This window comes from Falco peregrinus, chromosome 1, assembly GCF_023634155.1.
Source record: "Falco peregrinus isolate bFalPer1 chromosome 1, bFalPer1.pri, whole genome shotgun sequence".
Lineage (NCBI taxonomy): Eukaryota > Metazoa > Chordata > Aves > Falconiformes > Falconidae > Falco > Falco peregrinus.
The window spans coordinates 25,243,630-25,261,109 of NC_073721.1; the positions used below are offsets into that span (position 1 = coordinate 25,243,630).

At 43.1% G+C, this 17,480-nt stretch overlaps 1 protein-coding gene across 2 annotated transcripts; it reads left to right on the forward strand.

Annotated features, from left to right (window-relative positions):
• The first annotated feature begins 1,288 nt into the window (after positions 1–1,288).
• On the forward strand, positions 1,289–17,401 carry LOC101914762 (lysosomal acid lipase/cholesteryl ester hydrolase-like). Of its 2 annotated transcripts, XM_055790648.1 has the most exons (11): positions 1,390–1,420; positions 1,666–1,742; positions 5,116–5,254; positions 7,262–7,376; positions 8,437–8,635; positions 9,253–9,362; positions 10,658–10,794; positions 11,364–11,504; positions 13,015–13,086; positions 14,902–14,970; positions 15,976–17,401. In XM_055790648.1, exons 3-11 carry the CDS (start codon positions 5,123–5,125, stop codon positions 16,207–16,209), a joined length of 1,209 nt encoding a protein of 402 aa, XP_055646623.1. In that variant the 5' UTR covers positions 1,390–1,420; positions 1,666–1,742; positions 5,116–5,122; the 3' UTR covers positions 16,210–17,401. The 2 variants fall into 2 exon arrangements, with proteins under 2 accessions (XP_055646627.1, XP_055646623.1); XM_055790652.1 differs by lacking the exon at positions 1,666–1,742 and having other exon boundaries at positions 1,289–1,420.
• Positions 17,402–17,480: the final 79 nt, after the last annotated feature.

A 17,480-nucleotide genomic window follows, 5' to 3' on the forward strand; every position in this document is an offset into this window, starting at 1 on the left:
TGAAAGAAGCCAGAGTACCCCCTAAATTCACCTAGGAAAGGACTGCAGCTGTGCAGCTACCTTGCAACCTGGGAGACCATAGGGGAGGTAAGTATTGAATTTTCTGGAAAACCAGTAAAAAAGGGTTGGGCAAGCAGCAATGGAAACATCATGGGGACTGCTGATCCCACCTTGGGACATGAAGAGGGACTAGACATCGTATTGCAGAAGCACTTCCGAGTGATTCATTTATGACTTGATGAAAAATATGATTAGAGACATCAGAGCAGCTGTTTATCATGTTTTTCACTGACAAATTAACAAATTACCCTTTCCATCATCCCGAATGATGTTCTCTACTTTGTATGTAAAGCAGAACTGTTACTGTAGCTTCACTGACATCCTGTTCTTGTTTCATTCCTTTCATTCCCCCACTACCCAAAGGCATCATATTATTTGAAACGGTGTTCCCAAGAAAACATTCCTTTCATCTGATGTTCTTCTAAATGCTCATCAGTCCATGATGAAACACAAGTTCTTCTGAAGACACTTGTGAGTTAATTGGCTGAAAAGGCTTGTCCTCACGTAGGAGGATTCTACTTTGTTTGTAGCCCAGCTGCCTAAAGACACAGAACATGTCCTTCTGCCCATGGTCATCAAGCCAATTTCAGTGAGGACTGAGCCCTCAGGCTGACTACAACTAATGCAGCAGTTAGGCAAAGATCTCCAAAGATACCATGTTTTCAGAGACGATGAAAATGGCTTGGGAGATGCAAGAACCCTTGTTTTTTCCCTCACTGGGAGAAAGATGATATGATGTGCTCAAGCCTTCTTTAGCACCAGAGTCCCTAGAGAAGCCATATCAACTCTGAGCAACTAATCTAGAGTAAGATGGGTTTCATGCTGCTCACTGAAAAACAGAGTTAGGACAGTCTGTAGAGTTAAAGTTAACATAAACCAAATGAAGAGCAATAGCAGAGACAGTGCTCTTGAGAGTATGTTGAGAGAAGCTGGACACTTCCTCCTCTTCATCCTAAAAGATTACATTTGGAGCATTCCTAAAGTTGGGCAACAGTACAGGTCAAGGTCTATCACAGCCTCAGGAAGCTGGAACACCCAGGTCCCAGCTAAACATCCTAACCACTGATTTGTAGGTACTTCTCAGACTGTCTTGCTCCATGGTGTATTTTGGGTTTGTGAATTTAACCAGATCTTTTTCATCACAAAGATTTCCCCACTTCTGAAGGACTGCCAAATCAGCACTTAAACACGCTCTACAATACATGCTGCCAACTCATGACACTCAGAGGTACTACCCTGAAGTGCTCATTGTATTTTGACTTCCTTTTATCTGCGCAGGTTTCTGCCAGTGAATCAGTCTGCTAGTGGCGACAGACCAGGAACTGCGGCAGAAGACACAAGCAAGGCAGTCAAAGCAGAGGTAAGTTGCTTGTGCTTATGTGTTCATGGTCTTTTTTTCTCTGCTGCTTGCCTCCATAAAGGGTTTGGTTTTGTGCAGTTGCTTGTAAGAATAGACAGCTTTTTGCTTCTCAGATCTGTAAACCTATTGCTGTGCACAGAAGTGCTTGTTTGGTCAAGTTAGAAGACAAAGACATTTGGCCCACTCAAAAGGGAAAAAAAAACAAAAACCCAACTATTAAATTTTCCTTTACTTGTTTTCTTCAGTCTGAGAACAAGGGAATGAATGTCCCAGTATTGCAACAGCATGTGTAAACTGGACCTCCTGCTCTTGCAGTTTTAAGGTATGGTTTCTTAGAGTAAGGCAGCAGATTCTCATGATTTTAGTCACAATTGCTTCTCTGGTTGGTGTATGTATGCCTTACAGCTTACATGACATAAATCTTAGAGTGCTTAAAGCACAAGGATAGAAAGATGAATTTCTGAAGGGCTTGGATTTTGTATCTTAGTCTCACTATATCTTAGAAATTCCTGAAGAACTTTTGAGAGTATGTTTCTTTCTAACCCTTTTTCCTTCTAAGTATATTCATTTATGATAGTTTACTTTGCCCAGTATTTCCTTAAGACTTCATCTTCCTACATAAAAACATCTGTTCATGTCTCCTAACTGTCTTTATTCTGAAAGTTTAAGGGACCGCTGGCCTGCCGAGATTGATATTACTTAGCCTGCTGTACTTGATTTAAAAGGTGAATACCTGGAAGTCCATGAGCCATGCCAGCTCAGCCAGGTGATCACAAAGTGCATTGAGAAAAGTTTGCCCTACCAAGAGTAATAATTTAGCCTTTGAATTGCCTCAACTAGTCTTGGTGGTGATTTGAAAACAAGCTGAGACATTAGGAGAACTTTTTTTCCCAAATAAGATTCCCCGTGCAGGGAGAGGGAGGCATATTTTACTCCCACTAAAACAGAACAGAACAGCAGAAAGCAAAAAAAGAGTGTTTTGCTGACTGAGTATGTAGTTGTGAGGCTTCCTGTTTTGACAACAAAAATTAAGTAGTATTTGATATACAAAGGGAATCAAATGGAGTGTGTTTTGATGCCAAGTTTAAAATTTTGGGTGTTTCCAAATGCTGCTTCATTCCAACTGCCTGATGACTCATGAGTTTCTTTAAATTTGTTCAGTGAAATTTAAAGGTTAAACTGAAGACCAGAAAAAATTCAAAACTCCTTCTCCTATAAGGAGATTTAGAGAATGCAAAAATCTCTTGGTTACTCCCCCTCACTCCCACAAATCCTGCTCATCTTCCCCATTACTTGCCAGGGACTTGATCTGTAGCTCCATTTCCAAGTCCAAATAAACTTCACAGAGTGGCGTGCCTTGTCATAGCAGATGTCTTATGCTAGAAGCAGACTCCAGAAACATGTGGCTGCATGAGAACCTCTGCTCTTCATTACAAATTGAATTTTCCATGTCTAGTGGACCTGGCAATGCCTGGTTTCAGAAAGACTTGCTTCCTGAATCTGCTTAACTTCCTAATGCAAACTACAATACAGGCAGGTAGCCTACGAAATTCTCTCACAAACCCCGATGCCCAGCCATGCATGCTGTGGCTACTTTGAAGCTACATGGACACTGACTAGCTGGCTAGTTCACTCTTGCTGACTGCTCAGCTGGTTACAGAACATACAACAGTTGCCTTCTGCCTGCTTTCCCCCCAGGCAGGCACTAACCCTGCTGAATAGCTCTCCGAAGCAAACAGTCCTCAGGAGATCCTGCAAACCCCATCATCTTACAGGCTTGTATCTCACTGCTGAACCTGCCAGATATATACCAATGACAAAAAAGTCAATTACAGGATGGACTGAAAGATGAACTAACATAAACACACTGCAGTCATAGAAACATGCCTTCTTCTTCTGAGGAAATCAAGCCTACACGAGCAGTAATGTCCCCAGTCATTACTGGTGAGGCAACTTTACAAGACACCTTGATGAGCTGAAGCCTTACGCTGCATTACGTGTCCCTTTTGTCCCATGGATTCTATTGTTGAATATTTAGGTAGCCTGCCTGATCTTTATGGTCCTTATCCACATGCAGAATGGCTACTACTTTTCTTTTCACAGCCCTCACTCTGTCTTCACACCTGCAGGCACAGCATACAACAATTGGATGTATAAGGGCTTTTCCAGAATGTGCAAGCACAGTCCTAAACTTCATGGATGAATAATTTTTGTATAGGTCTTCAGATTGGAAAGAAAAATCCTATCCTAACTACTTGCAGCTCTCTCATAGGCAAGGAGCACTGAGCATGTCAGACCTTCTCTTGCTCTCCAAAGAGTTTTAACTAATAGTCCCACACCCAGTAACCTTCCGGGACACTGAACCTGCTCTTCCCTTTTCTAGGGAGCGTTTGAGTCAAAATTTGCATGTTGAAAAAAAAGTCTGGGAAGCTCTCAGAAAGCAGTGTTCCTGCAGTCAGTGACTGGGTTCTAGAAAATAAAGACTGAAACTTGGAAGCATATCTGCTGTAAATGGAGTTGGCGTGAAGTGCTGTTAGACTGCACTCTGCAATTTCTATTCAGAAAAGCTAATCTGGTACCATCAGTCAACCCAGGAAAGGGAAAGGTCTCACATCCTCATGACCAAGACAAGATTTGCAATATGGACAGTCATTTCTAAGAGATAAAGGAGACAGGCCCTTGGCAATGTGAAGGCAATCTCAGGATCCATTGTTCATTGCTCTAAAACCAAATCATTCTGCAGTTCCTCAGCTGATGGCAGCCATTGATTTTGAGAGACAGAAACTTCGGGCTCAGAAGTAGCAGTAGGAAAAATGCAATTATCTGGGGATAGCAGAACAGGTTCTCGGAAGAAGTGGGCACCGAGGGGCTGGTGAAGAATCCCAAGGGGATGGTAAATGGAGACCTAGATGACTCAGTTTCAGTCTGAAAGGCTGACTGGGAACTGGCTCATGGGGCTTCTGGGGAGCCACACAGGGTCACCTTGTTCACTTCATATTGTCAGAGGAACTCATTTCAAAGAGACCTTGACCCTGGTCTGGGTCACATTACCCCATGGAGCTTTCAGCACAGGCTGGCACTGATCTAGTGCAAGCATATTCCATCTCTTCCCCCTGAATCACCCCTGGCTCCTGCACAACCCTTCACGAGCCTCACTGGCTGATGCCTCACCCCAGCACGCCACTGAACAGCACCAAGAATGGCATTTGATCTCAAAGGTAGAGAAGGCAGGTGGAAACAGAGCCCATACCAAACCTCTCTCACCTCATTCCTGAGGAGACAGGAAATAAAGAGTGCTTTCTTCTCCTCTTACCTCTCCTGCTGGAAGAGAAGTAGAGGCAGATAAAGACAGACAAGCAGGGTGATGATCATCTCAGATACTCACGCTCCTTTGTCAAGCTTCTGCTAGACTCGTGCCAAGAGCTGGCCCTCTCTGCCAACCACAGCTCCCTTGCCATCTGCAGAGTGCTTGTGCATGTTCTCACACGGTATCCCCAAGTGTTCTCCTCACCTGTTCTGCAACCCTCCCTACAGCATGAGCCATAGACAGTCCCTCCTCACACAGGTATATTCTTGCATTCCCTTGGGGAACAGACCTTGGGCAACCTTCAGGAGACACCCTACTTGGGTCTTCCTGTGGAATTCCACGCCACTCTTCCTAATGCAAACACCCTTGAATGTGCTCTTTCACACAGCCCCAAGATGTGGCGCCTCCTCGTGCTGCTCTGCTCCCAAGGAATTGCCTTTTCAGAAGGATTCACAACACCCTCCACTCTGAATTCACACACAAGCCAGTACGGGAAGACTCGCAACCCTGAATGCTTTATGAACGTTGTAAGTTGGGTCACTTTCTTTCCCTTTCTTTCTAAATTGTCTCTCCCAGTACCACTACCACTGCTCCATCACTAACAGTCCCTGTCAGGAGGCTAAGAAAGGCCCCTTCTACATTTGCCTCTTTCCCAACCTGCCTTTTCCAAACCCGCTGCACTGGAGTCAACACTGCAATGAGGGCTGGCTCTGAATGTGCTAGGAACAGACGCGATTCTTGTGCATTGCACAAGGACAGACACATAGCACTGCAATGGAGAGTGCTGGCTTCTACTTTTAGATCCAAGGCCAGGCAACTCCCTAGAACTTCCTGAGGGACACTGGGCATTCAGGCTACTGAATTTTGACCCCAGCAACAGGATTCTGCCCTGAACTGTGGCCAGAGCACAGATTGCATGCTCCAGTCCATACCAAAGTGAACAAAAGATTTCTCTGCCTGCATTTAGAGTAAACCCCAACAGATATATGATGAACACGTGGCTGGGCCATGCCTCATAACACTTGTTTGCGGTCATCTTTCTCAACACATGTTGGTATTTTGGGCTACCACATAAAGAAGGGAAGAGTACAAACCTGGCAATAGGACAAAGATTCCTCCAGCACTATAATAGAGAGCACCAGCCTAGAAGAAACCTTGATGCTCCTGTCCAAACAGTTAGAGCTGCCAGAAAGGATTCCTTTGCAGTTGAGGCATAATCTGGTTTCTACTCTCAAGGGAAGCAAAGTCTTCCCCTTCTGTAACAGCCTATTTGCTCAGTACAGTAGTAAAGGAGGATGAACCCCTCCTGCAAACAGCAGATTCTCACAACACAAAGTAATCCAAGACACCTTGCTCTGAATCACCAAAGATTTCCTCATAGTGCATGCAAAATGAGGTGTAGGTGGTCTCACGAGTTTCTTAGTGACAAGAGCTCCACCCTTGTTTGCCTTACCTGTGCAGCTTGCCTAATCACACTTTGGCAAGAAAAGACTCATTATGGACCAAAACCCACAGCTTTTGGCACTGTCTAATACAGATACTGCTGCATGTTTACTCTCTAGAAAGGTAGGATCTGTATCACTCATGTAAAACATGACAAACTATCTCCCAAAAGGTTAGTCACTCAATACAGTTCTGCTTTGGCCCATAATATGGAGTCCAATACCAGACAACCACCACCTAAGCAGGTCTGAAGAAGACTTTGATGCATCTTTTTAGAAGACCTGTGATATTTATTCTCAGCCATGGCCCCTGTGGCCAGGGGCCTTGCACTACCATCACAGAACAGCCCACATCCACACCGCTCAGCTTGGTTACCCTCCAAAGCAGGATGGCTTTATGTGAGCTGCTTAATAGCATCATCCCTGAGGTCTGAAAGAACAAAGGTACATCTAGGAGAAGTAGAGAGCACTAGAATGCTCAGGGAAAAGCTGCTCCCAGGACGGTCCTAACACATGGCACCACATAAAAGCAAGTTGCAGGGCCCAGCAACAGTCTCGTTTACTGCACAGTTGAACTCCGTCATCCTGCCACTCTTATAAGACTGTGTAGTGCTTGGGTATCACTGCTACAGCAATTACTACCTAGCCAAAACCTAAACAATATGGGGTATATCAGGAAAGCTCCAACTATAACTAGGTGCTCCTACCTGAGCAAACGCAGCTCTTGGTATTTCATTTGGAGGGATACAGCATTAAAGAGCATACACAAACCACATCACACAAGCACAGCTCAGCTGCTCTCACTTCCATTTGCGTCCTCCAGCCTCCATGACGATGTTATAGCATACATCTGATCATCCCCAAAAGAGAGAGTCACAGGTCATGCTATCCTACAGGAATCTCTTCTGGGTCCCTTCCTACCAGTACAACACAGACCAGTAGAGAAAAAAGCCAGCAATATGTTATCACATTCATCCATCTTCCTGGCACATTCTTGTCTACCTTCACATTCCTGGACAGAAGCAGCCACCTTCTGTACCCATCTCTACACTGTAAATGGATGTTGACAAGCTCTCCTTTGGCTTCCAACAGAGTGAAATTATCAGATATCATGGATACCCCAGTGAGGAATATCAAGTTACCACAGAGGATGGATACATTCTTGGTGTTTTCAGAATTCCTGCTGGGAGGAACAGCCAAAACACAGGTGTGACACAGGTGTTATAGGACATATGGAAAGTCTGAAAGCCAGCTCTTACGTGGGTCCCCCATCTTTCCCCTTTGCACATGCAATAGCATGTTCTACACCTTTCCTTAGCAGGAGCACCTAGTCAAGAATGTGGCCTGAATTCTGAATCCAGCTGAAGCCCACACATTCAGTGTCTCTTATCCTCATTTCAGACTTTTTCTAATAATTTTGTCATATCCCAGTTTTTTTCTTTCCTGTGGGCTGAGGGAGGGTTTGGTACACTGGATTTGGGGAGTGTTTGCATTAACACCCTAAGTAATATGCATTTAAAATAGAAGCCTGACAACAGTTTCTCAGGTTGGGCATATGAATATTAATTCCTAGCCTTCTGAAGGACAGAGATATTCTCAAGGAATGTCATAAGAGATCAGGTCATGAATGAAAATCAAATGCATTAAATGTGTTTCATCACTTATTCTGAATGGAATAAATATTTATGCTGGAATTTCAGGTGCCCTGGATTCTGCTACTTTGTTTAATACTCCTTGTTAGAATTGTAGAATAATTTATTTTAAATGTCTCCTCCTATCTGTATCTCCTTCTTTGGATATCTGGACCTCCTTACTCTCAAAGTAAGGTTAACCAAAGTTAATCAAGGGCCTCTCAGCCCTGCTCAGTTGGTAACTGAATGAACCTAAGGGTAGATACGCTTATTTGCAACAATTATTCTGTCTTACATACACTGTTATGTCTTCAGCAGTTTTTGGCTATGGGTAGATGGTTTCAATGTAGGGGCGTCTATGGTGGCTTTACAGTGCAAGAGGAGGTGGGACAGGCCTTCTTATTAAATTCTTTATTTGCCATCCTGTCATGAAATGGTTATGAAATGTCATGAAACAATTCCTGCTTACATGGAAAAAATCCTTCAGGTTTCTCAAAGCAATATCTGTGCATAGTTCTCCTGGGAACTTCCTGAAGAACGAAAGATCTAATACCTCTCCCAAACTAAACTCTTCACCTCAATCTTAAACACACATTAACTACTGCTCCAATATAAGAATACTTTCATCTTTTCCAGGGAAAAAGCCTGTAGTGTTCCTACAGCATGCTCTTCTAGGAGACGCTACCCACTGGATTTCTAACCTGCCCAACAACAGCTTGGGCTTCCTGCTTGCAGATGCTGGCTATGATGTCTGGATGGGAAACAGCCGAGGGAACACTTGGTCTTTAAAACATAAGACCCTTAATCCCAGCCAGAAAGAGTTCTGGCAGTTCAGGTACTCTGTAGAGGGAGAATTACTCAAGACAGAAACTTGGAGGCAACTAGATAGCTTCAGCCTGATAGTCTTTACCTAAATCAGCATCAGAACAGGGTCTACACCAACCAAGGAGAGTAAAGAACCAGATAAAGAAGGATGGTCACTGCTACTCAGAGTTGGGTGCATCAGCTGGGGAGGAGATTTCAGACACTGGGAGATTGAACGGAATGTAGAGGAAAAGGGAGACAGCGCTGTGAGAAGGAGACCAAGAACCTCTACTGCAGCAGACTGAGCAGCCTTGTCTAGAAATTTCTGATCTCTCACAGCTGAATTAAACCAAGAGAGAAATAAGTTTTATAACCCATGCTGGTGAAAGCAAGGATGAAATTCAGTTCCCCAAGGGCTGCAGCTGACAGGTGAAACTGGCATCTCCTTTGCAGAGAGCCCAAGGCATCAGGCAGCCTGGCAGTACAGCTGTGTCCCTCTGCCCCCTTCCCCAGCTCAAGCAAGAATGCAGACAAAGTGAGCAACCTCATCTTTCAATGGGTCCTGGTTGGTGCACTGAACAAAGCTGACATTCAGTAACTCACACTGTGATAGCCAAATTACCTGCTTTTTGTGTTTCTCCTCTGCAGCTTCGATGAGATGGGTAAATATGATATTCCAGCAGAGCTGCACTTCATCATGAACACAACTGGACAGGAGGATGTATATTATGTTGGTCACTCTGAAGGCACAACAGCAGGTAATGTCAGGACACTCACGGTTCACAACCATTCATCTTCCTATCTGATCAGTAGGTGGGTCTCCTATTAATTCAGTTGTTTTTCTTTTTTGTGGAGAGCTAGCAAACATAGAAGTGCTTTCTGAACTGAGATTTGGCAAATATGCAAAACTTTTCTAAAAACAGCTTTGGTTACCCTTAATAAGCAAAGAAACCTAATAGCAGATCCAAACAGAGTTCAGCTTTTAAAATAATGAGAGACATGATGGTGATTATTTACTGGGTACTTCAGGTACTGGCACTGGGTATTTTTCTTAAATTCTCAGCAACAGGCATTTGCATAAAGTTCATCTTTCATATTAAGGCATGCATTTATTTTCCTTGTGAACAGGAAGGAATAACTAAAATGATAAAACAGCACCTATAGTACATAATTTCAAATAACAGGAGAAAAGGAAAAAGAACTCAGCATTACTAAGTCATGTGACTTGATGGCAATATTACAATTTAAAGCATAGTTCATGAGTAGCTATAACTGGCCACATTATTGTTTTAAAACATATTGGCAGAGACTGAAAATTAGGAAGGAAAAAAACACTAATAACTTATTTTCTCTTAATGCCAGCCTTTAGCATGAACTCACTTTATAGCCTCTGAATGCAACTCACTTTCAGCATCAGCTGAAAGTTCCTGACGTTTATGGTTTATGTGTAAGATCCATGAATGGACATTGAATAGAAATGAGCAATTTCCAGTTCATTAGTGTAAACAACCCAGAAAAAAAAGAGAAGTAAATGTGGTAAAATCATCTAATGTCACAGCTCCAGACCTTTTCTTTCTTTTCCTCTCATAAGAGTATTTAAAGACCCTTTTGGCAAAATGATCTATCTGGGCTTTCTTCAGCTGCTGTGATGCAAACAATCAGTTGAAAACACTCAAAGCTCCTGGTATTCAGCTAATTATTCTACAGTTTCATGGAAGCATAAACATAAACCTTCAGAGATCAGAATCTGAAAAACTCATTTTAGAGGGAATTGATTTTATCATGTAAACCTCATTGACATGTTTCCTACAAAAGCTGTAATGATAAAGACAATGTCCAGACATGCTTTAAACCTCAGAACGAACTTTGCCTCCCAAATAAAGTTCATTTCAAAACTTAGCTTTAACGCTTGCCGTACTTAAAACATGCAGCACAGACAAACATGGACAACACACAATCTAGCGTAATTTCTTGTTTGCTGCCAACTGCTTATTTATTTATTTTGCCTGTGGAAGATGTCATCACTAACTCAGGCGGTCTTTTGTGTTTGCAGCCTTCATAGCATTTTCTACACACCCTGAGCTGGCTAAACGGGTGAAAATGTTCTCTGCTCTGGCCCCAGTAATCACAGGCGTGGATGCTACAAGCCCTCTGATTAAGATAGCAAGGATTCCTGAACCACTGATCAGAGTATGTAATCTTTCCTTCTAAAAGGCCCTATGTCTGACTTACCTTCGCAGGGTTCACTCAACCTAAGACGAAGTGTTCCCAGACAGGTAGGATGCTGATACTGAGCTTAGGATAAATCAAGTGCTCTTGAAAAATCTGTTCCCAGACTTTGTGGGGAAAATAGTGGAGATACAGGGCTTGTAGCGGCAGATCCCAGTGAATTAAGAGACTTGTGAAACTGTCTCATCATAGGACTCTTGCCGTTAACTTTTGCTGGTCTTGTGCAGGAGGAACTAAACCAGAGCTACAATAACAGCCGTGACAATCTCTGGGACTTCAGAAAGGAGTGAGCATTGAGGTCACTACACTAGAAATGGAAGATGGCTTCCTCCAGGATTCATGCCAGTAATACGAAGGAGGAAGGATATATGATGCACTATGGGAAAGAAGATGTTTTAAGGGTACTGGGAGGGCAAGCTGTTCTGGCAATCTTTGAATACTGAGTCAGGAGGCTAGGCTATTAGCATCAGTTTGCTGCAGAAAATGCTCCTGCAACAAGAAAAATGTATTGCACTTTTCCCTTCTGTCAGTTACTACTTGGCTGCAAAGGAACCATGCGCCAGAATGAATTTCTGAAAGGACCCGCGACACAGCTCTGTACAAGCCTGGATAAGTTTTGTGGTCATATACTCTGTAACATAGCTGGAGGCAACATCAGAAATCTGAACACAGTAAGTATGTGCAAGAACACCTACTCAAAGTAAAAGTGATTTGGGAAGCTACGTTTGTGCACTCTGTCCTTATCTAGCAACTGTTACGCATATAAACGTACACAAACCACAACGTGGTTCTTAGCAGACCAAGGGAATGCCAGGACATTGTATGGTGCAAACAGTGCCAAACAGGACTAGAGCTAATGATGGATGGGATCAACAACTAGGCACATTCCAATCCCAGAAAGAAAGGATGGAATTCAGTCTGGAGCTATGTCACAGACGGCAACAGATGTTCCCCCTTTCTGGGCTAAGCCAATCAGGTTTTGGTCATACGCAGATACTCTTTAAAAAAAGCCAATGAATGATGGAGTCAGACTTGTTGGTAATACAGTTCCCAGTTTCCTTCTTTAGCATGTGGGGACCACGGTCCTCTGAGTACTGGAATAATTAAAAGACAGGAAAAAGCTCCTTTTCTCTTCCCACTTTTCAGACTACTTGCATCAGAACTTGGTCCCAAAGCACTACTCTAAGGGGCATTTTCCCATTGCTGTTATCCTTAGAAATGGGCCCAACAGCTCAATCCACGACAGTACACCTACAGAAAGTCCTTCCACTGTGCCTGAGGAGTGCAACACACCTGCAGTGGGAGTCACAAAGACTAGTGCATCAGTGAGAGGGGACAGGAGAGACAGGAGAGTTGTCCCAATGCTTGCCAACACAGGGATGCTGTAGTGTGTCTTAAATCTACTTTACAGTGTCCAAACTGTATAGGACCTGGCCTGTGTAATATTTATTACCATAATATCTGTAAAGACTGGGGTCCATTGTTCTCCATTTATAACTACACATAAAAGCACATACGGGAAAGCACTGAGAATCAAAGGTTCAATGCAAAATCAATTAAAGACATTGTAGCTCTTTTGAATTGCAGAGCTAAACCATTAAGGATCTTTCCTGTCTTGGGTTAACTCACTAATGTGGTTCTAATCACTAATGGGCAAGATAACAAGTCTGAGGAGGAATCTAGAGAGATGGAATTGGAAAATCTCCGTAACAGAAGTATAAAAATACAAATAGAAGAAAAAGCAATTTGTTCTGTAAGCTGGCTTCATTAGCTTAATGAGTGTAAAGTGTACACTTACGGTGTAGTAAAGGACTAAAGTGAAGAGAAAAACAAATCTTGAAAAGACTTATACATGCACAAAGGTCTGCTGTGAGGTGAGAAATCTACTTTGAAAGGATTGGGGTGGGGGGTGGGGGTGTTCCCTGCTGTTGCTGAACCATAGGATCCCACAGTAGTACTATCTTCATGGAACAGACTCACTTTCATGGAGAAAGCGTGCAGATGCATTCTATTAACCAGCTATTCCTAAGTCTGCTTTTCACTTGTCTGTCTGATATTTGAAAAATAACCTGTTAAAATGGGGGTTTAACACAGCAGCAGTATGTTGTTCAGGTCTCTCACAGCTTTATTGTGTCACAACAGTGGATCACTGCCTTTGTAACACTTCTGTTTTCTCTTCAGAGTCGGATAGATATATACGTAGCACATTCCCCTGCTGGAACGTCAGTACAGAACATTCTTCATTGGCATCAGGTATAACTGCGCACTGACATATAAACAGACTCTTAATACTGCTTTTTTGTGCAACCAGTAGCCTACAGGGAAGTCCAGAGGTGATGGGTCTGGGAAACTGCCCATCACACCTTCTCACGTGCTCACCAGTCACAGCGGGAGCACTGTTTTCCATGGCTCACCAGACTATTGCCTGAACTGCTCCTTTGGTATCAGGTACTGACATTTCCCCAGGGCATATCTAGCTTCTCTGCATGTTGGGCTCTAATGGCTTCCAGCCTTCATATTTATTTATGAAGACATTTGCCTTGAAAGCTGCAGAAGTGAACACAAGCACGGTCTAGGCACTTGGCAGGCAGTAGGAGGATCACGGAAACTTGAGCAGCCAGGGGACGAGCCAGACAAAGAAGTGATCTGGGTTAAAACTTTTCTTCCAGAGGGTTAATTGTAGCCTGGATCACCGCCCAAAGCTAGTTAACTGCACTAACACCTCTGCTGCTACAATGGCAAAGTGGGGAAATGTCTTACACTACTACATACATGACAAGCAACACCACTACAGGGATGTTCCCAACAGCCAGTTTTTTCCAAAGCCCTTTAAAGTCATTCTTGCCGCTGTCCAGATCCTGGATTCGAGTTCTCTAAAGGTGAGTTTCCATGTATGCACTGGCAGATCTGAGCTTGTTCTGCTCATGGTCTGAATCAGACCAGCACAAGACAGCTCCAGCCAAGAAACTAGACACATCATTGCATGTGTCCCAGTACACCTGCTGAGCCAGGATATATCCGCACACATCTTATAAGCAGACTCCTCATTTCTGCGAACACTTAATATGGGGAAGAGTATAGGTGTGCTCCTGAGAACACCCCTCATAAAAATTCCCAGCAGTCAGTCCTGCAGGATACACCTACCCAGAGCCAGGAAACTGGGACAAAACCATCCACGACCAGCCTGTTTTGCCAGCCTCTAACAAAGTCAAGGGGCTACAAAGCAAACACAGATACAGCAGCAGAGAAGAAAATAGCACAGGCAACACAGCAAGCAGATCTCTAGCACATTCCCAGCTACCTGAAACCTTGAAGTCAAGGTTTTTTAAGCTGACAGACACTGACTTTCTCTCAACCTGTGTTACCTACAACCACTCACAAACAAAATTACTTGTCAGGTTAGTGCGAAAAATAAAACAAAAGTGACAAAAAAATCTCAAACAATAAACTCCAGACAAATGTATACTTAACTCTTCACTCATCAGTCTTGTAGGGCACAGACCATGTCTTCTGGGCAACACAGGCTCAAGGAGGCTAATATCTTGTGTCTAATGTTTCACCTCAAAACTGCTGTCAGAGCACAACTCAAGTACAGCCAAACACTTAAGTACAGAGCATCTGCAAATGTTGCCACTGCTGTGAGCAGACCAAACTGACACGCAAAAGACAAGAAGTGTAAGGAGAGATCTTATATTACACTAGACTAGTAACAGCCCTGACATATGATAGACATTCAGGTCCTATTTCCATGTGATAACTGAACCCAAATCTGCATCGCAAACAGGGACCCCAACTTCAGTTAACTAAGGTAGTAAAGCAAAATCTTAATAAACATAACAAGAAGGACAGCTGAGGATCAGGAGAAAAAGTTAGCAAGAGTAAAGGCGATGAAACCACTTACCCTACGACCCATCCTCCGTAGCCCTGGAATCCTGCAACCAGAAGAAGGGGTGGGAGTAACTCGTGGTTAGCTGCCTGAGCCTTGGCTTCGATCACAGGCAAGAAAACACCTCCTGCACTCTGCTTCTGGATCTCTCAACACTTACATCCTATCTGTTCTTTTAACAGCTAGTAGTTAAAGACAGATTTCAAGCCTATGACTACGGCTGTAAAGAAAACATGAAGAAATACAACCAGGTAAGGCAATTCAGTTTTTCTGAGAACTCATCCTCGGCTCCTGGCAAAACTAAGAATAGAAAAGTTCAGATTTTATCCCCTGTCATTGCTACAGAAAGGGGGAGGAGAGTGGTCTGAGGTAATGTTGCACCTGAATCTAATACTTGTAACTGTCGAAGTCTATTCACAGACAAGGCATAGACAGATTCTTGCAGACAGCTAACAAGTTCATTTTGCCTCCCCTACTGATGCAGGGATGTGTCCAATGACATGTCAATTTACCTGCCATTCCCAAAAGGCTAAGAGCCACATCCAGGCTCTAGGACTGAATGAGTATGGAGCTCTTCACTTCCCCCAAAATCCTCAAGGTCTGCCTTTCAGTTAAGGGAGGAAATGAATCTCACAGCTACAGTGACCTCTCCAATTGGCTGACAATCATTTCACTTTTAATTAGCACATTTGACTTGCAAGTGTCCTGTGCTGTATCACGACAGGCTGCTTTTCACAGGCAGAAAGGCTCCAGAGTTATAATCAGTCATTTCTACTCATGCACACTGTCTCAAAAATTTTCTAGAGGGAAATTATAAATGGCCAAAGTATTACCTTGCCACTTCAGTCTCAAGCATAACAACTAAGACCAACAGTTGCACTCTGTGCCACAACAAAACTTAAAGACCTTCCCACCCTAAATATACACATTATTAAGCTCCACAGTCCTTGCCTGATAAACACAGACACTGTGCTTTCCATATCCCAACCTGTGGAAGGGCACAACCGAATGGTAAACTGCAGGACAACTCTTAGCCATGCATGCAGGAAAGACACAGGAATAGGATGGATTGTTCCTTTGCACTGTAGACAAAGAATGGGGTTAGGGCAATAAACGCTGGGAGGGTGGCCTTCATCCTTACTGTTTTCCTGTAGTGAGTGCAGAAGGGAAAGAGAGAGATGCTTGCAAAGAATCCTTTCTCTAAACACAACTTCTGATATAACAACATTCACTCAGATCTCCTCCTTTTCTCACAGTCTACTCCTCCTGCATACAAGATAGAGAAGATAAGCATACCAATTGCTGTTTGGAGTGGTGGAGACGACAAATTTGCAGATCCAAAAGACATAGCAAAGTTACTTCCTCGAATTACTAATCTCATTTACCATGACCATTTTCCTGCTTGGGGACATCTTGATTTCATCTGGGGCCTTGATGCAACTGAGAAAATGTATTGGAAAATCATTGAACTCATAAAAAAATACTTTTGAAACCACATGCACAGTGTTGATTCACTAGGTAAAAACCTCCAAAATTTCTATTTGGCGATAAGGGTGATACCTGGGGAAGAGGTAAATACACAGATACACATCATGGATACCAGTATAGGTATTTATCTGCATTTGTTGGTTTCTTGCTTTCCTCATTGTTTGAGGTTTTCCATGGTATTATTGTGTCTGCTGTCTTCCTGAGAAGGTTGAGGTGTACAGGAATGAAAGCTGAAAACGTGAATATATTAGAGTACACACTGCAAGAATCACTTAATTTGGACAGCTTTTATTTCTCAAAGACTGATTTTCCTAAGCCTAAACTCTGTTGTTCTTGTGTATATCCCAGGTACTCCCCAGAGACATTCCCATGCCCAGGTAGTGTCTTTCCATGAAGACCCAAAAGTGGGATTTGCTCATTTCTCTGTTGAAGTAAAACTGACCTTTGTTTAAATTAAGTAATTTATCCACTTGACAGAGAACTTGGCTTGTCTGTCCCCAGGCTGCATCCAGAGTGTTCATTATTACAGGCTGAGACAGGATGGCTTTGTTTCCTGGGCTGTTTCTGGGTGGAGACTCAAGTTCGTATTGCCCAGCCAGGACCCTTTGTAGTTGGAGTCAGCATCCAAACCAGAACAGTTACACAGAAAAATGTATCTGTGTTCTGCAACACAGGAAGAATACACTATCTTGTCCATGCGTGTAGTCTAGCAGCCATTAGCATTGCTGATCATGGCATCTATCTTCTGAACTTATGACAGCTTACAGGAAATGGCCAAAACTATCAACAAAAATAAAGATCCATTAGACCAAGAAAGCAAGATACAGCAGCATTTGAAAGGAGATTCCCCTTTACTGCTGCATTATTAAATCACAAAGCACCAGGCCACATTAATACATTGCTTACCACTGCAGGTTTTCTTCTGCCTTCACCTATGCAAGAGAAGACTCATGAATTTATTATTATTTTGGTATATGCATCCCCTGCTGCATGCACCACTCTGAAAAGCATGGTATCCTGTCCAGTCCCATGGGAAGTATACATCTAGTTCCCACCAACAGCATTTCATTTATTGATTGTTTTTTCTTTAGTACACTGTTTATATTGCAAAAGTAGCCGAGACTTGTATCTCTACTGCGCCAAACATATTTTCATTATTGTTTCTTAATGCATTAAACTAACCTGGGAATTGGCTTTCGTTGTGGTCTCCAGCAACCCATTGAATCTCTTTTTTGCTGTTCCTTACATGAAAAAAGGGAGAAGATAATCCTTC